Source organism: Mastigoproctus giganteus, chromosome 12 (genome assembly GCF_048544385.1).
Source record: "Mastigoproctus giganteus isolate SK-2022 chromosome 12, ASM4854438v1, whole genome shotgun sequence".
Taxonomy (NCBI): domain Eukaryota; kingdom Metazoa; phylum Arthropoda; class Arachnida; order Uropygi; family Thelyphonidae; genus Mastigoproctus; species Mastigoproctus giganteus.
The window spans coordinates 91,261,752-91,280,694 of record NC_143586.1 but is presented as its reverse complement, the minus strand read 5'-3'; the positions used below and the strand labels follow the sequence as shown (position 1 = coordinate 91,280,694).

The 18,943-nt window shown below is 36.0% G+C and overlaps 1 protein-coding gene across 1 annotated transcript in view; it reads left to right on the top strand.

Moving 5' to 3' along the window:
- LOC150077269 (uncharacterized) overlaps positions 1–18,943 on the top strand; it is a 114,975-nt gene that overhangs the window by 77,246 nt on the left and 18,786 nt on the right. Inside the window, exon 5 of the mRNA XM_090386294.1 lies at positions 13,811–13,994. Coding sequence (XP_090242420.1) covers positions 13,811–13,994 — 184 coding nt within the window. The remainder of the gene's footprint in view (positions 1–13,810; positions 13,995–18,943) is intronic.

The window sequence follows — 18,943 nt, the reverse complement described above, 5'->3', positions numbered from 1 at the left end:
CAAATTGAGTGCCAAGCCAATAATGAGTGATCAACGAGTGTGTATTTAGTCAATGATTAGCATTAGCATTAGTAAAGGCATACAATGCAAGAAAGCAAGCTTATGCAGCATCGGCCAAAAAAAAAAAAAAAAAAACCACTCCCATTTCACCCCTCCGTTCGTTCGAAATACCTGTCCAGCTTAGGCTTAAATTTGTTTAGGCTATCAACTTCCACAACAAGGGATGGAAGTCTGTTCCACTAACCAATTACCTTCTGGCTAAAGGCAAATTTCCGAACATCTATCCTACATCTGTCTTTCCTCAATCTGAATTTATGTCCTCTCAGGTGATTATTCTGAGCAAGAGGAAGAATCTCACCGGCATTGAGCATGCTCAAACCATTCAAGGCTTTATACACCTCTATCAGATCACCTCGCCGGTGCCTAGTCTCCAGACACTGTAATTTGCAAAACTTAAGCCTTTCTTCGTAAGAGCACCCCTTTGTTCCATTCACTAATCTTGTTGCCCTTCTCTGTACTCGTTCCAGCAGCTCTACATCCTTCTTGAAATGAGGGCTCTAGACCTGTATACAGTACTCAGGGTGTGGCCTGACCATTGAAGAATAAATGATGATGATGAAGAAGAATAAACATTCTTTAACATTTGTAAGTCGTAAATAATTTCTCTAATTATAATTTGCTTGATTTTACAGGCTACATTTTCATTTCTTTCGATAAATCAATCATTGTTTAAACATTAATTAGCTAACTAATTTCATTGTTGAGAATGTAACCCCTATTTTTAGCCTTATGTCTATAGGAAATAAATTCCCACTTTACGAGAGCACTAGGAACGAATTAACTCGTAAAGTTGAGAACTACCTGTTTATAAATTCCATAAAATCATCCCATAAAGCATCATGTGTGCTGTATATTAAAACAGTCATATATACTTATTCACAGTCTCCTAAAAGAAACATTCAGTTGCAAACCTATATGCCTAAAATGTAAATCTTCAAAATAAATTAATTAAAACCATATAAACATTTATATATACATATACAGTAAAAGTCCGAGAATCCGGACTTTTGTGTGTGCATGTGCATGCGTGAGTGCCACAGATGCCCAGCGACAACAAACGAGCTTGTGGTCGCCATTTTGAAATGAGCAATCAAACCGTGGTAATGCTATAATTTTTGTCCTACTCTTTCCATTTACCATATATAGCATACATATTTACAAGCCCATAATAATGGCTCCTAAAATAGATAAACTTATGGTGTGAAGAGAAAGAACAAGTCGAAATTGAGTGAAAAACTTGAATTAATTATGAAACTAGAAAGTGGTGTGAGCAATGCTGTTTTAATGGAAACATACAACATCGAAAAGTCTACAATTTACAATATAAAAAAGGCAAAGAATAAAATTATGGAATTCACAGCCTCGTCTGAGCCTTACAATAAAATTGGTGAGAGAAAAAGTTTACATCGGCCAAAATTAGAGAATCTCGATAAAGTGTTGTACGAATGGTTTTTGCTAAAATGATCAGAATGTATGGCAATTTCTGGACCAATGCTTATTGCCAAAGCAAGGTCTTTTAAGGAGCAAATGAACATTGAATCAGAGTGCACATTTAGTGATGGATGGCTTAGGAATTTCAAGACTTGTCATGGCATTAGACAGTTAGATATTGCTGGAGAAAGACAGTCGGCTGATACACAAGCAACAGAATATAGTGCAACATTTGAAAAAGTTATATCTGCCTATGACCTTACAGCCGATCAAATTTATAATGCTGATGAAACAGCGGTTTACTGCAAGTGCTTGCTGACAAAAACTCTGGCTGGAAACCAAGAATGAAATGCCACAGGGTTTAAGCTTAATAAGAAAAAAGTAACCATTCTTATTGTGCTAATGCTTCAGGTCAGCATAAAATTAAGCTTTTGGTGATTGGTAAATTTCAGTGCCCATGGGCCTATAAAGGAATTGTGCACTTATTGACCTATAAAGCCCAGAACAATGCTTGGATGGACAAAGATATATTTCACGATTGGTTTGTTCATGATTTTGTTCCATCAGTTTGTCAGAACTTGAGAAAATTGGGGAAGCCAGCAAATACAAAGTGCCTGCTACTTCTCGACAACTGTAGGGCCTACCTGCATGAATCAAAATTAGTGTCTGATTGCAGAAATATTTTTGCATGTTACTTGCCACCAAATTGTCAACATTCTTATGCATCATAACATCAATAATTCAACCCATAGATCAAGGAGTCATTAGGAACTTTAAATGTCACTATAAAAATGATTTTATGACAAATGATGCATAAGAATGTTGATCCTTCAGAATTTCAATGTAGTTTTACAATCAAAGATGCAACACTTTCACTCACGATTGCATGGAATGCAGTCAAGCCTGTAACTCTTTTAAGAACTTAGTGAAAGTTATGGCCGAATGTGATATTTGCAGATCTACGATCTGATCGAAACGAAGATTTTGAAGGATTTCACATAAAGCTGAAGGCATCTGAAGTGAAAGAACTGATGGAAACTGTTAAATTATGTACGTAAGACAACCCTCTACACAAACTTAATGCTGATGACATAGAGTGGATGGATACACATTAAAGATGATGTTGAAGTTGCAGTGACTTTCACTGATCAAGAAATTATTCAAAGCATTATAACTCCTGATAAGATAGAAGAGAATTATTCAGAAGAATCTGGTGAAGAAAACGACAAAGTTGAAGAAGAAAAGATATCTTGGGCTACTGCAGAAAAGTCCATTGAAACAGTTATTAAATTTATGGAACAGAACCATAGCTTCAGTCTTCAGGATGTCCATGCATGCCACATGGTGCATAATAATTTTATCACAAAGAAATTACAAAGTCGTAAACAAGATTTTTTTAAAGAAAGCAATAGAAACTTCAAGTAGTACAACAGACGCAACAGAAATCATGGAAAAGAACGAATAAATATTTTTTTGTTTTTCGAACTTTGTATTTTATACGAAAATATTTCATTAATAAGCTAAAACAAATAATTAATTTATATAAAATATGTATCTTCTGCTTTCATTTATATACTGTATTTTTTCTTTTACATTGTTCATTTTTAAATGCAATTTAAAGCATTACACACTTTTTTTTTTTTTGTAATGAAAATTTTTGTTTACATCTTTGTCAGGGGTTGACCTTTTTTTTCTGTAAAACTGCTCGTTTCGATAAATGAAGCATGCTTTATTTGCTAATGAATAAACTGTCAAAATTTACCTGGTTATCTCTTCTTTATTCCATCTTAAATTTGAATTTTAAAAGTACTGCCTGAGAATCTGGAAAATCCAAAAATCTGGATCGACCCAGACCCCGAGCAGTCTGGATTTTCGGACTTTTACTGTACTAAACATATATACAACTTATTTACATATGTACAACAATCATGATATTTACATATTTATAATCATATTTTCAATCCATACATATTTACAAGCTCTTAAAATAATATATATTCATTTATAAATCTAAAACATAAAATTCAAGATAAATTTAATTAAAACTGCATTATTTAAATTCCATACAATATTTCCATAAAAATATAGTGTACTTTATATAATAAATAAATGCACCATTACAATTTTTCATAAATTCATGCTGTATACCACATATATTGTATCAAAAATCATAAGATATTCACATATTTACATTATTTCCTGATTCTGCCATAATCTTAAAAATTCTATAGGAGTTTTTACTTGAAAATACTCTACATGGCTACAAAAACTTCACTTCTAATCCTTCATACATTTTCCTACGGGCTATCTGATAATATCTACAGTGCCACAGTATGTGTTCTGAAGTTTCCAATTCCCAACAGAGACATAAGCCAGAAGGTACTAATCCCAGTTCACTTAATTTAGCTCTTAGCCCATGACTATTTACCACCATGGTCTTGTGCAAACCCATATCCAGCCATTCTTTGCATTATTTCATGGTAGTTACACAAGGAAAAAGTCCATAGGTAACCCTCCTCTTCTCGGAACTGTTCCATCGCTCCTGCCATTTAATCTCTAATTCCCTACTAATTCTTCTTTCTGCTTTTAAATATTTTTTACCATATTCTTTCCCTTCAGCTGGGCATACTGGGAAAAAATATAAATTAAAGTATTATATTAAGAAACAACTATTACTTTCATTATTAAAAAATTAAAATATCATCAGAATTTGGACCTCGTACATTCCCGGGCCCTGGGCAGCTGCCTGGTCTGCCCATACCTAGGTACGGCACTACCACAGTCAGTAGTCACAACCATTTAAGTCCCCAGAGAACGTGTCAGCCAGTGCCAGCTCAAGGGTATATGGTGCCCTACCGCCAATGCGAGGATTTTCATTTTTTAGAATGATTAATTTTACCAATTTGCATTGAGGTTTGGGTGCGTTAGTGCCCACTCGGCCTTGCCCTGATGCTAGCCATGGAACATCACTGTTCCATGAAACCGCTTGCCCAGGAAACATTTCGTGCAACATACTCATTGTTGTCCTTGCCATATGAGCAGTTGCCCCATCTTGCTACAACCAATATGGTGTTAAGATCAATTCCACAGCAATGCAATTCTGGCTCTAAGAAATTTCATGGCATTTCCACATAGCTTCTACTTCCATACTGCTTCTGTTGTTTTTTTTTTTTTTTTTTGATTTGGTAGTTGTTGGCGCATCGGCTTCTGTGGCCATATTGCACCTCCCAAGGTTTTTGCAGTACTTTGATCCAAGCCCGAGGCGGGAATCGAACCCGCGACCTTTGGGTTGCCGGGCAGGTACTTTACCCACTCGGCTAGCCCGGTCGGCTACTTCTGTTGTCTTCAAAGAAGTAAGTGCCTATGATTCCAAATGGCACAACCCCACACCAGACAGTAAATCTCTCACTGTGAAGAGGACATCAATGCAGCTGTTTTGGATTTTCGGCTACTTAATGGTGTAAAGGTAGCCGAAAAATGGTGTAAAGGCCTCCGTAGCCGAGTGGGCAGGAGCGGGAGTGCAGTAGCACACGCTCTTTGAGTAGACCGGGGTTCAAGCCCCTGCCTGCTGAATACGGTCGATCTGCCAACCCGCACTGGACCAGCGTGGCAGATTATGGTCCACTTCCCTCAACATGAATTGTTGAGGAGGCTTCCATCCTGCAGTGGGTTGATAATGGCTGCACTTTACTTTTTTTTTTTTTTTAATGGTGTAAATTTTGTTTGTTGACACAACCTGAAATTCAAAATATGCCTCATCTGTCATAATCTGGAGGAATTGCTTTGAAAAACTGTGGTGAGTGGCCAAGTCCCTAGTGCTCAGCTCTTGAATGACTACCATTTTATACAGAAGAAAATTAAGATCTTTATGCAAAATTCTGGGCAAGCATCACACAGAAATTCTCAGGCTAGCAGCTTGCTTCCCGGCCAAATGGCATGGACTGCTGAGGAAAGCAGCACTGGGTGTGAAGTGTTTCTGTGGCCAAGCAATCTGTGACTTCCTAGAGCGATTTTTCTAGAGCAATTGAGTTTTTCCTTGTCTTATTTTGTTTCATACATCTTTCTGTTAATTAGCTCTACTTTTTAAAAGTATAAAAAGAGAGCCAGGAAAAGAAAAGCACCTTTTCCTTTACTTTTTATTAGTTTACTAACTGTACTAACTCCTACGCTTGGCCACAAGCGGCACTGCTCCTGCCTCCCCATGGCGGGGCTAGTAACCTGGGTAGTCCCCAAAAGCTAATCCCCAACAGTGAAAAGGAGCTGACATGGATAAAGAAAATTATCCAGCATTACAGCCTCCAAGCTCAAATGCCACAGATTGGTATAACTCTGATCAAGGTAATGCATGAATAGCATTACCTTGTTGGACACTCTGGTTGATCACCAACCAGAGTGTCCAACTTCCCTCATTATCCATTCATTAAGTAGTCAACCAGTGAGCAAACTCTCTCCATTAATAATATATAGATTCCTAGAAAATGCTGCTGGGTCACCTAAAATGGTCAAAAAATTACAGTCAGGGGTTTACGTGTTGAGACAACACAGTCCAAACATTCAGAACTGTTGTTAAAGCTTACAACATTTGGGGGAATTCCTGTTAAAATCTCTCCCCACATAACCCTAAATAGTTCCAAAGCTGTTATCTCTGAATGGGATTTGTTTAATATAACAGAAGAGGAGCTTGTGCAAGAACTGAAAGATCAAAAGGTTGTACAAGCTAAGAGAATTCTGACTTTTAGGCATGGCAATCTCATTCCAGCATGTGTAATACCCATGTTCAGTACTCCAAACTTACCAGGCGCCTCCGTAGCCAGGTGGGAAGGAGCAGCAGTGCGTAGCACGTGCTTCTTGATTAGACCGGGGTTCGAGCCTGTCACCACCAAATATGAAGGATGTGGAAAGGTCAGGGAATGACCACCGCATATCCCGGAGCAATATGGCCTTAGTTGCTAATGCTCCTAAAAAAAAAAAAAAAACCCAAACCAAAAATAACTTCAAACTTACTGTTAAAGCTGGTTATCAAAATTGTCATATCCACCTCTATATTCCAAATCCAATATGCTGTTATAAGTGCCAGAAATTCGGACACTCTTAGACATGTCGAGGAAACACAATATGCCCAAAATGTGGATCCCAGGATCACACTCAAACAGACTGTACTGCAACATCTCCAGTTTGCCCTAATTGCAAGGAAGATCATCCTGCATATTCTAAAAATTGCAAGTTATGGAAACTTGGAAAAAAATACAAAAATTTAAAGCTGAACATAAAGTGACCTATTGGGAAGCAAGACGACAGATACTGAAAGATTTTTCTTCTGTTAACCTTATAAACTGTAAGAAACTACTATTAATCTTATAAACTATAAGAAACCCAATGCTAAAGCACAACAAATAAGAAGAAAGGCCAAAAAGGATTCACGGGTACAGTTCGCTTCCTCTATAACAAAAAACAACAATACAGGAGGGCCTCGATTAACGCGATTAATTCATCTCGCAAGAGCATCGCGCAAAACGGAAACACATTAATCGAATATAATAACCAATAGGAAAAATTATAATTGGTCCTTGACCTTCTGGAATGTCCATAAAGAATTTTAAAAATACCTTTTAAATAACTTTTTAAATGTATACAATGTAAAAGATAAGTCATATAATTATGGAATTAAATGTTTATTGCATAAAACAGCAGTTCCCAAACTGCGCGCCGTGGAATATTTTAAATTTTCAAGGGAAACACAGCGATACTCGACATCTGTCGGACACTGCGTGAACTACTAACTCGAGGTAGTTCACAGTTTCAACATTTCTTATTAAGTTGTTTGGACCCAACTACTTAGCAGAACTGTTAGGTATTTCTGTTAGGTATCAATCAATTTCCAATAGCCGACAACAATCTTCTCTGGGCCCTGGCGAAATAAATATTGCAGAGAACATCAAACCTTTTGTTTGAGGTTCTATGCGATACGAAAGATTTCATCTAATTCTTTTACCGTTATCCCCTTCGTGGTAACATTTTCATCTGGCTCATTTAAAAATTTGAATTTTTATGCAAGTGTGCATTGACTTTATTGGCAGGAGACAAACAAGTAACACGTCTTCTTCCGATGGAACACACCGAGGCGGGCAGCAGGCAAACGTTTGTTTATTGACCGTACTACTCGCCGTAAGCTTAACGCACAATTCAAATCTTTTTCCAACTATCGCATAAAAAAAAAAAAAATCGCGCTAACTGGAAATTTGCATCGTGTAAAGTGAAAAGTGGTATAATTTTTCAAATAGCATTAACTGAAATTCGCGTTAATCAAACTCGCGTTATGCAAGGCCTTCTTGTACTAGATTAATCTGAAGGAAAATCCAATTTCTGAATGGCAAATATCCATTATTATCCTCTCTTATATTGATCTCTAGGGGAAGACAGTTCCTGTCCATTAAAGACAAAACAAATGCTTTCACTGAAGCTTTTGTTAAAATTTCAGCAGCAAATTCATATGATGTTCCTTTCCAACAATTTGAAGAGGCAGCAGAAAGATACAAGTTAAATTTCAACACCTGTCTTTCTCTTCCATATAGTCAGCCTTTTATAATATGTGAGTTTTACAATATATAATCTCTTAACAGAGCACCCAATAGTGCTGCTGGCCCTGATGGTATATTTTATATTATGCTAAAACACCTGAATGACACAGCCTTACAAACTCTATTAATATTCTTTAATAGAATTTTTCAGGAATGTGATTATCCTTGCAACTGCAAGAGCTCATGCTCAGTTGGGACATTAACTTCCAGAATATATTCCAAGACCTTGTGGCCTCGGGTGCCAAGCGATTCTGTGATCAAGCAATATTGCTCTGAATTAGCACTCTTTCTTGAAATAGAAATTGTTTCCTTATTTAAAGTATCATTAACACATGATTAACTAAGCTATAGTAAAGAAATAAATTTTACTAGATTAAGAAGGAAAGCAACCTTCTCTTTTCTTTTCTTGTACACATATTAACAACTAACCTTCTAGTGCTTGGTTACAGAGTGGCACTGTTCCTGCTTCCCCGTGGCAGGGATGGTAACCTAGTAGGGAAAAACTCTCCTTGCCAGGGCGAAATAGAGCGAACTGACTCCAATATGCAGGAATTTACTGGGTACATAGATCTGAATATAACTGATCTAAGATATGTGGAATCTAGTCCTCCCAGAGATACAATTAAAATGATTAGAAAAGGTGAAAGAAATGATTCTTTTTCCACAAAGAGACTAAAAACTGATATGAAGGCTTTGAACACCCCACATACCTTATAATACACTCAAACACTGAGAAATTGGTAGGCCAATTGTCACCCTTTCTCATACAAAAGACTCTTAGTTACATTGGCCCACCAAAAAAATGTTGAGAGATTAAAATCAGGTGATATTTTAGTAGAAACGGTCCACTCTAAACATTCTGAAAGATTTTTACAAATGACAACTTTGCAGGAATACCAGTAATGGTATCCCCTCACAATACCTTAAATACCTCAAAAGGTGTCATTATGGAATGGGACCTTCTAAATGTACCCAAGGAGGAAATTCAAAGTGAACTTCAGGAACAAGGAGTCATAAATGTTAAAAGAATAACAATTAAAAAATAAAGGAAAATTACACCCACTAGGAACCTGTTACTCACTTTTAACACACCAAAACCACCCAGATCAGTAAAAGCTAGATATCTACATTGCAAAATTAGACCATACATCGTGAATCCTCTCCACTGTTTCAATTGTCAGAAGTTTGGCCACTCGCATACTGTACGTAGAGGTAAGGTGATGTGTGCAAACTGTGGTTCTCAAGAGTACCACACTTCTACTCGTACAGCAGACAACCATAAATGTGCAAATTGTAAAGGAGAGCTATCTGCATATCTGCATTGTCGAGGCCACGTTATGTCATGGATCTCGGTATATTCTTACCATGTGTATGCCATATCCAAAAATTTCATCACTTCATACAGCACTCCCCCCCACCCCCCACCCCCACACACCTTTTCTTACCATTCAGTACACCATGAATTGTCAAACTAATAGAGTGAGCTTTTTTTTTTTTTTTTTATGAAAACCCCAAACACGAGAGGTATTGGGTATTGGAACCTATAGTACTTAGTACCATGCTTGGTTTGGAGGTTGAGAAGACGAAAGAAGATATTTGTTGACATTGGACATGAACTTCTGTAGACTAATTATCAGGAAATACGTATGAAGAAAATGGCAGTTGAATGAATAAACAAGGAAGGTTAAAAGTTGGTTCAGTGAGTTTGAAGTTGGACAGTAAGTGGATGTTTGCTGCCTGCGGCACATGTTCAAACTGATTTGAAAGAGAGAGCAGGAATTATAGAAGCCAATTCAGAAGAACAGTGCCCATGGAAGTTTCTATAGAAAAGGCATGCAGCAGAAACAGTACATCTATGAGACAGTGAGTGGAGAGACTCTGTTAGAGAGGAGTCATTAATTAACCTAACTGCCCTCTTCTGAATGGAAATTAGAAGCCTGAGAGAGATTTTGGGGACACCGTCCCAGATGTAGGAACAATATTCCAATGTAGGGCGGATTGGCGATTTGTACAGAGTGAACAGCTGTTTGGAAATACAGTAATGCCAAGAGTGAAGGAGAAAACCAAGTTTTTTAGATGCAGAGGAAGCAATATTTGTAATGTGCTTGTGCCAAGAGAGAGATAGAAGTCAGGGTAATCCCCAAAAGAGATATATCATTTTGCCTAGAAATTGGAGTGTCACCAAAGATAAGCATAGGAGCAGAAGGATCCTTTTTGTGAGATATAAGACAAGACTGAATTTTAGAAGGATTGAAATCAACTAAGTTGTCTTTGCCGCACTGGAGAATTACCTGGAGATCGCCATTTAAGGAATTGGTAGAGGATATTCGAGAAGTTGAAGCTGATTGAGCAGGGCAAGTTTTCTCAAAATGGAAAGTGGAATTCAATGTGCTATCATCGGCAAAACTGTGGATAGGATTTCCAGTCAATGGAAGAAGGTTATTAATATACAAGAGGAAAAGAGTGGGGGAAGAACTGAACCTTGGGGGACACCAGCATTAGTGGAGAAGTTAGAAGACAGAGAGCCATCTACCATCACCCTCAGTGAGTGCAATCAGAGAGAAAACTGGATAACAGTTTTCTCTGTTATTACGAATTACAAAACACGGTTGGCAAACCATAAGATGGATTGACACTGATGGAATCCATACTGGCAATCGTTGACCAGACGGAATGTTTCTAGGTAGTTTAAGAGTTGGTGATTGATTAATTTCTCCATTACTTTAGAAAGAGTAGAAGAAATTGCAATGGGACGATCATTGGATGGGATTGATTTATCGCCCTTTTTAGGAACTGGCTGGATATCGTCAAAGAGCTCCAAGTGATTAGTGGAGTTGGAAGAACGGTAGAGACAACAGATGAATTTGACACAATCAGGTAGAGAGATTTTAAGCCAGAGAAGATTGAAAAGAAGATCTGAAGCACATTCATTGATATTCTCTCTGATATTTAAAATTTTAAACATATGCCTAGTGGCATAAATTTAAAATTGACATTACAATACATAACTGCATTTTCTGTAATGTTGTTGTTAGGTGCATTCTCATATATATATTTAAATAATGTTGAACTAGTTGAAAAATGGAATATTTCATAATAAAAATAAAAAGGAGGGTACAGCATACATCAGGGGCAGCAAAAAGCATATTCCTCTACATGATGCTTGAAATATAATCATATAAATTAGAATAAGGTTAAAAATAAAAATAAAATAATGCCAGCAGTATTATATATAATATATATATAATATATATATATATATATATATATATATATATATATATAATGAATTTTTTTTTCTCTGATTAACAGAAGTGAAAAGTAATTTCAGTTGTTTCCTTATCAGTTAATTAATTACTAAGATTGTAACTTTATAGAGCACTTAATAAAGTTCTATTGTTTTACATTTTTTAAACTTAGCCATTCAGTTTAATTACAGCTGTATAATATTTATTATTCTCCTTCCCTCTACTTTTTTTTTTGTGTCTTCTCTCTTTATATTCAGGATCTCCGGATTAGAGGTATCTAAAAGTACACACACATATCTCAGCATCTATAAGGTGTATTAAAATAATTTTTTTGTTATTATACAGAGCAGCTCATCAAGTTTTTATGGAGGTTAGTAAAATTCAATATGGGCATCTTTTGTAACTTGTCAGATATCAAAACGATACTTGAGCTCTTGCCAAGTGTTTTCCAGCATCTGAGGCATTCTCAGAGCAACTGCTTCAACGATACGGTTTCAAATCGTCCAAATCCCAAACTTTTCTCTGGTACACACATTCTTTAATAAAGTCTTTAATAAAGCCCTATGCTTTTTTTTTTTTTATTTCATAGTCATATCTATGGAAAAAAATGGACCAATGACGCCATTTTTGTGCACTCCTAACCAGACTGACTTTTGGTGTGTCCCTTTCATTTTCAATCACTTGGTGGGGATTCTCTGTACCTCAAATGCAGCAAAATGTGACAAAACAAATCTTGGAGAGATTTCCTATCGACTGTGCTTTCGTTTGAGAAAATATAATGAGTGGTTCTCACATTATAAGTCGTTATTTTTGGATACCTCTAGTCCGGACACCCTGTATATGTATCTCTTCACAAGAGACATCAAGTCCACAAGTTTTACGTAACAATACTTGCAAAGCATGTATGGACTGTCTAAAGCTAATAATACTTCATTAAAACTACATTTAATCTGTGAATTTCTTTTTTGGATGCAAACTGTATGGAAAAAAGTAATAATTGCTGAGTTTCTATTGAATTTTAATTTTAATGAAATTTGGAATGTCTTAATAAATGTTTTTAAGAATAAATATTGAATGTACCTGAAATGCAATGTACTGTGTTCATTAACTAACGTGTTTATTTACATTTAACAAATTTAACTATATATTTATAAACACAGGACCACCTTTTAATCATTATAAATGTTAATGTAAATAAGTTCAGTTGTTAGGCTTAATTTGAATGAAATTCATTTGAACAAAAGTGTTTCAAGGATTTTTGCCAGTATCATTGAGGATATCTTAAGGGTTCAAGAAAACTACTAGTTGGGGGGAAGAGAGGGGTAATATAGATCTGAGTTTATCTGATGATATGGTCAAAGTAATGCTTGTGCTCACCTCAAGAATTCTTGTTTGGTGCCACAGCAGCCGATGTAGACAAGATGTTCTGAGGGTAGGAAAACAAGCCTAAATAACTTCAAGGGGTGTGTGTGTGAGTTAGTTGGAAGCAACTAACTCACACACACCACAAGATTGTGAAGAAAATGACAAGAGTCTTATTATGGGTGACTTCAATCTGCCCCAGACTGATTGGAATGAGTGGGAGGGAAACTCACCTTTGGGAAAAAATTTTCTAAACAAACTATTTGGTTATTATTTGTAGAAGAATACTAGAATTGAGAATATTTAAAGGTTAAGAAGAAAACAATTTGTATTTTCTTATCTGCTCATCTTGTGGCTTCCTTGCACTATATGACTATTACTATAATGATATTAATATTTACTGAAATGTGTTTTTCTGAAACTACCTATACCTCTCATAAATCCAGAAAATTTTAAAACCTGGCACCTCTTGATCTCTGAAAGTGCCAGATTTTAAAGTTTACTGCATACTAAAAAAAAAAAAAAGTTATAATAACTCAAATTTTCAGCATGTGACTTGCAATCATCCACATTAAACTGTGTATATATTGAAATATGACCAAGAAATCAGGTTTGATTCTTTAGTTAATGCAGACAAACAGCAGCCTTATTGGTATATTTAGAATTTTTGGAATCTTGTAGTGTGTTATTTATAAAACATATTCTGCTCATCATTTAGAAAAAAAAGTGTTTTAACAGCTAATCAACTGATTTTAGTGTACAAAGAAAAAATTAATAGATATTTGCTGATTTTGGGTTAAAATCTTCATTCAGGACTGTCTCTAAAGTTGACTTTGAAGCATGATATCCATGACTTTGTGAAAAAGTAATATTTTGCAGATGAACAACTCCGCAACATTTGGCCATTCTAATATTGAAGAAATGCTGATGAAATAATAGATATGCTTCTTTATCTGTAGATATTTATAAACATGTAAAATTACATTCCACTTTTTCCATTACAAATTTTTGATTTTAATATATAAAAGTGTTCAAAATTATTTGAAGAATAGATTTATTGTTTTGATTTTGAAGATGTTTAATGTACATTAGTAATAGTTTAAGTATAACTTAATCCTTTTTTCATTTTAGGACTTTTTATCAGATGGCTTGGCTGACGATATTCACACGCATCAGCGAATATCCACTTGGTTATTCATTATTAAAGACTTACGGATTACAGTTTTTGAAATTTACAAGAATTCCATTAAGATTGGATGATATTAATGATCCTTTGCTCTCTTTTGCCACCATGGTATATTCAGAATTTTGGAAAGTAAGTTTTATCACTGTTATTTCTGTTTTTACAGTTAAACATTTCAAAACATTGGTTATGTATTAGGAAATCATATTTAATATGGATTAGGAAATCATGTCAAAAGCAAATGGTTTTTCTATAGAATAAATTATCTTTCTTTGTCTTTGATGACCATATCTTAATATAAAATCTGTTCACTTAGCTAGAAATTTTTTTTATTGAGCATTTTTTGTTTACAAGCTTGCCTGAAATTAAAAATATTAACTCAAAATATTCCTACAATTTATTAATTTTTTTGTCTTATTTTTTGTACTGTAAAAAGGTAAAGTGCAGCCATTATCAACCCACTGCAGGGTGGAAGCCTCCTCAGCAATTCATGCTGAGGGAAAATGGACCATAATCTGCCACGCTGGTCTAGTGCGGGTTGGCAGATCGACTGTATTCAGCAGACAGGGACTTGAACCCCGGTCTACTCAAAGAGCGTGCGCTACTGCACTCCCGCTCCTGGCCTTTGTACTGTAAATACTACATAAATATATAAATATTTACAAGAGAAAATAATAGGCATTATTTTATGAATAATAATATCTTCTCTCTCGCTCACTCGCTCAGTGAGTGCATCTTACTCTCACCCACCACTTTACTCCTCCCCTTTCCTTCCAATTAATATATTCCCTAGTGCTCTTTTCTAATAAAAAAAATCCTCTTTTTTTTATCAATGAAACCTCTTAACAGCTTAATTCCATTTCTTGTGCAGAAAAGCATGGAGGCTGTAGCAGGTACTCCTAAAATGGTTAAACGACTTCACTCAGGAGATCTCCTTGTAGAATCATCGAACTCAAATCAATCTAGGCAGCTCCTGAAGCAGACAACCTTTGGAGGCCTTCCCATTTCTGTAACCCCACACAGAAATTTAAACACCTCAAAAGGGGTCATTTCGGAATGGGGCCTTAATGTTCCCGTGGATGAAATTGCTGAAGAACTTAAGGCACAACATGTCATTGATGCTAAAATAATTATGACCAAACAAGATGGTGTCCTTACCCACAAGAAATGTCATCCGAACTCCCTGCATCACTTAAAGCTGGCTACCTTTCCTGTAAGATCCAACCATACATTCCAAATCCACTCAGATGTTTTAAATGCCTGAAGTATGGTCATTCTCAAACAGCATGTCAAGGAAAGGCCATTTGCCTCTCATGTGGCTCTCCGGACCACTCCCAAACTGAATGTGGAGCAGTAACACCAGTGTCCCAACTGCCTGGGTGCTCATCCAGCATAATCTAGAACTTGTAAATCATGGAAGATTTTTTTTTTTTTTTTTTTTTTATGTAAACCCCAAACACGAGAGGTATTAGAACCTATAGTACTTAGTTCCGTGCTTGGGTTGGAGATTGAGAAGACGAAAGAAGATATTTGTTGACATTGGACTTGAACTTCTAGACTGTAATTTTCAGGAAATACATATGAAGGAAGATTGTTCAAGAAAATGGCAGTTAAATGAATAAACGAGGAAGATGAAAAGTTGGTTTTGTGAGTTTGAAGTTGGACAGTAAATGGATGTTGGCTGGTGGCGGCATGTGTTCGGACTGTTTTGAAAGAGAGCAGGAATTATAGAAGCCAATTCAGAAGAATAGTGCCCATGGAAGTATCTGTAGAAGAGGCATGCAGCAGAAACAGTACGTCTATGAGACAGCGAGTGGAGAGACTTTGTTAAAGATGAATCATTAATTAACCTAACTGCCCTCTTCTGAATGGAATCAAGAAGCCTGAGAGAGGTTTTGGGGGCACCACCCCAGATGTGGGAACAATATTCCATGGCAGGGCGGATTTGCGATTTATACAGAGTGAGCAGCTGTTTGGAAGAAAAGTAATGCCGAGAGCGAAAGATGGGTAAGAAAATACTGAAGTACAAGGTAGAGAAAAATGTCTCATACCAAGGAGCATGAAAACAGATATTAAATGAGATGGCTTCCAAATGATACTCTAATGCAGTTAAAAACACTAAAGATTTCAGCACAGATTTATATTTCAATTCCTCCAAAATTATCTCTTGCCCAATGGGCCAGATCCATTCTCACTGATGGTGAGACATTGACAGGAACAAAGACCAAGAGTATATCAAATTTTACTAATACAAAACCATCCAAGCCACAACAAGACAATGCTCCCAAGTCAGGAACATTAACAAAGGAGAAAGACACAAATCTTAAGCTGATCGAACTATGGAAATTGATGAAAAGAAGGATAATGAAGATGCAGTTCTCCTACAACATGCTGATGACGAGATGGATATTGCTCATCCAGTTTTTCCCAAATGAGAGAAATATAAACAGGATTGAGGGAAAACAAAAAGGTCAGACCAATCCACCTAACCTAAACCAAATAATGTAGAAAATCATTCAGTGGAATTGTAGATGCATAAGAAGCAATTTAGATGAATTAAAATATATGATGCACCAGCATAATCCTGTAAGTGTTTGTCTACAGGAAACATATTTATCATCAAATGATACTCCACACTTCTCAAGGTATACTCTATACCAGTGGTTTTCAAATAGGGTGCTGCAACAGCATTCCAGGGGAGCTGTGTAATTTGGGTTTAAGTTACTTAAACTTATATTTTTTTAATTTATATGTTTATTTCATTATAAAAAGGTGTATGGTATCTTTTTAATTTTGTAGTGATCTATAATTGATGTTTATTTAGTACTTCTATATAAAGAATAAAATTATTATATATATATAGGTAACCCCCGCTTAATGCTGATAATTCATTCCGGAAAAACAGAGCGCTAAGTGAATCCGCGCTAAGCGAGCACCACATTCCCATAAGGTAACATATGTATTTGTGCCAGCCGGGTGGGTAAAGTGCCTGCCTGGCAACCTAAAGGTCGCGGGTTCGATTCCCGCCTAGGACTTGGATCAAAGTACTACAAAAACCTTGGGAGGTGCATTATGGCCACAGAAGCCGATGCGCCAACAACTACCAAAAAAAAAAAAAAAAAAAAAAAAAATATGTATTTGTAAGTTGCGGTCGGTGCCATAGGATATTTCCTAATCAATAATAAATGGTAGTCAAAAGATGCACAAATGTCAGTCAAAATATTTAATATTCAAATATTTGTACATATAAAATATTCTGCATTACATAGGTATATAATTATGTGGTAACTACTTATGTATCAAAATTAAACTTAAAATTCCAATTAAAATCATGAATTTAATTGATGAATTTAATCATGAAAAATGTGTCGATTTTGGGTTGAACTTTGGCCCTCTTCCAAATAAACTAAAAGGGGTATTAATTTTAAATCACTCACACCGTTACCACCCAATAATAAAGTCAACTGATCCTTCCCTGCTTTGAAATCTGGCATGTTTTTTTTTTTTTTTTTTTTTCCTTTCAATATGAAACTTCTTTTAGGCATTCGTTTCCACAAAAGTTCTGCTTCATCTATGTTAAAAACTTGTTGAGAAGTATAACACATAATACCCCTCTTCAATAATTTTAACAAGTTCTTTTTTGAAAGTTTCGGCTCCTTCATCTGCACTTGCGGCTTTTCCCTGGATTTTAAATCTATTCAACCAGCCCTTACCAGTTTTAAATGGTTCCACATTTTTTTTTTTTTTTTTAGGTGAGTTTTCTTCAGATCATCATATTGGCTAATCTCTCTCTCTCTCTTTTATAATATTTAACTTAACTGAATTCTGCATTGGATATTATCTTCAATAAAATTAGTTTTTCCATTTCAATCCTAATAGTCGGCCTAGCCCTAGTTGCTTGCAGTGGAACAGCTATCTTTCCCACTGCTAAAATTAATTTTTTATTTTTTTATAATTGTTCTTAGTTAAACTTGCATGTCCTAAATTATGGCACACATCCGCTTGTCGTTGACCAGAATCGATTCGCTTCAAAACGTCTAATTTAATTTTTGAAACTCAGTCTTTTTTTACATCTATAGTCTTCGTACTGCGCCCAGATGTTGTTGCTTTTTCATTCTTATCGGCCATTATTAACTCTTCGAAAATGTAACTGCGTTGGTTGCATTAATTACGATACAATGTTCAAGTAAACTTCCGTTATGCATGATGTCTAATACTGTACTGAGTGATGACTAGACTTCGGATAAATGCATATAACGCAAATATTACAAGCAATATACTTGATCATTTTTTAAAATGTTGATCTCGGAATTACGTAACAAGTCATGTACTGCAATTAATTTAGCGTGCCAGAAAATTTCACTGAGCGTGGGAAAATTTCTCAAGTCGGCGTGGGAAACGTTTTAATGCTGTTTTGGTATTCATTTTCAAGCTATCGACTCCATCAAATGAAACTATTTCGATGCCAAAGATGCAATCTGTAAAAGAGTGTTATAGTGATCTGTGACAGCTTTATAGTCAGATACGGGTTATAATATAAGAACAGCATTATAGCGAATCAGCGTAAAGTGAACCGCGTTATAACGGGGGCCTGCTGTATATATACAGGGTGTTTCAGTTAAACGTTTCAGAACTTCTAAGAGGGGTAGGGTACATCCTGACAACTCGAAATCATATAGCAATGTGGGGTCGGAAATGCTTTCCTGAAGCGGTGTTGTACACAGAAGCACCATAAAGAAAAGAGACCGTAAGTGAGAAATCGTTTTAATAATACATGAAAAGAAGCAAAAGGTACATGGATTAAAGTAAGTGTTCGAAGTTTCTTCCACGGGCTACAATGCACGCCTCACATCTCCGACGCATGGACATCCGAACATTCTGGAATACTCCAGGCGAATTTCGAATTTCTTCGGCAGCTACTGCGATTCTTGCAACCAGCTCCTCAGCATTGTCAACAGGGGTGTCATAAACTAGCGATTTCATATGACCCCAGAAATAAAAATCAAGACATGATAGGTCGGGTGACCGAGCAGGCCAACGCACGGGACCACCACGTCCGATCCACTGTTGACCAAATATGA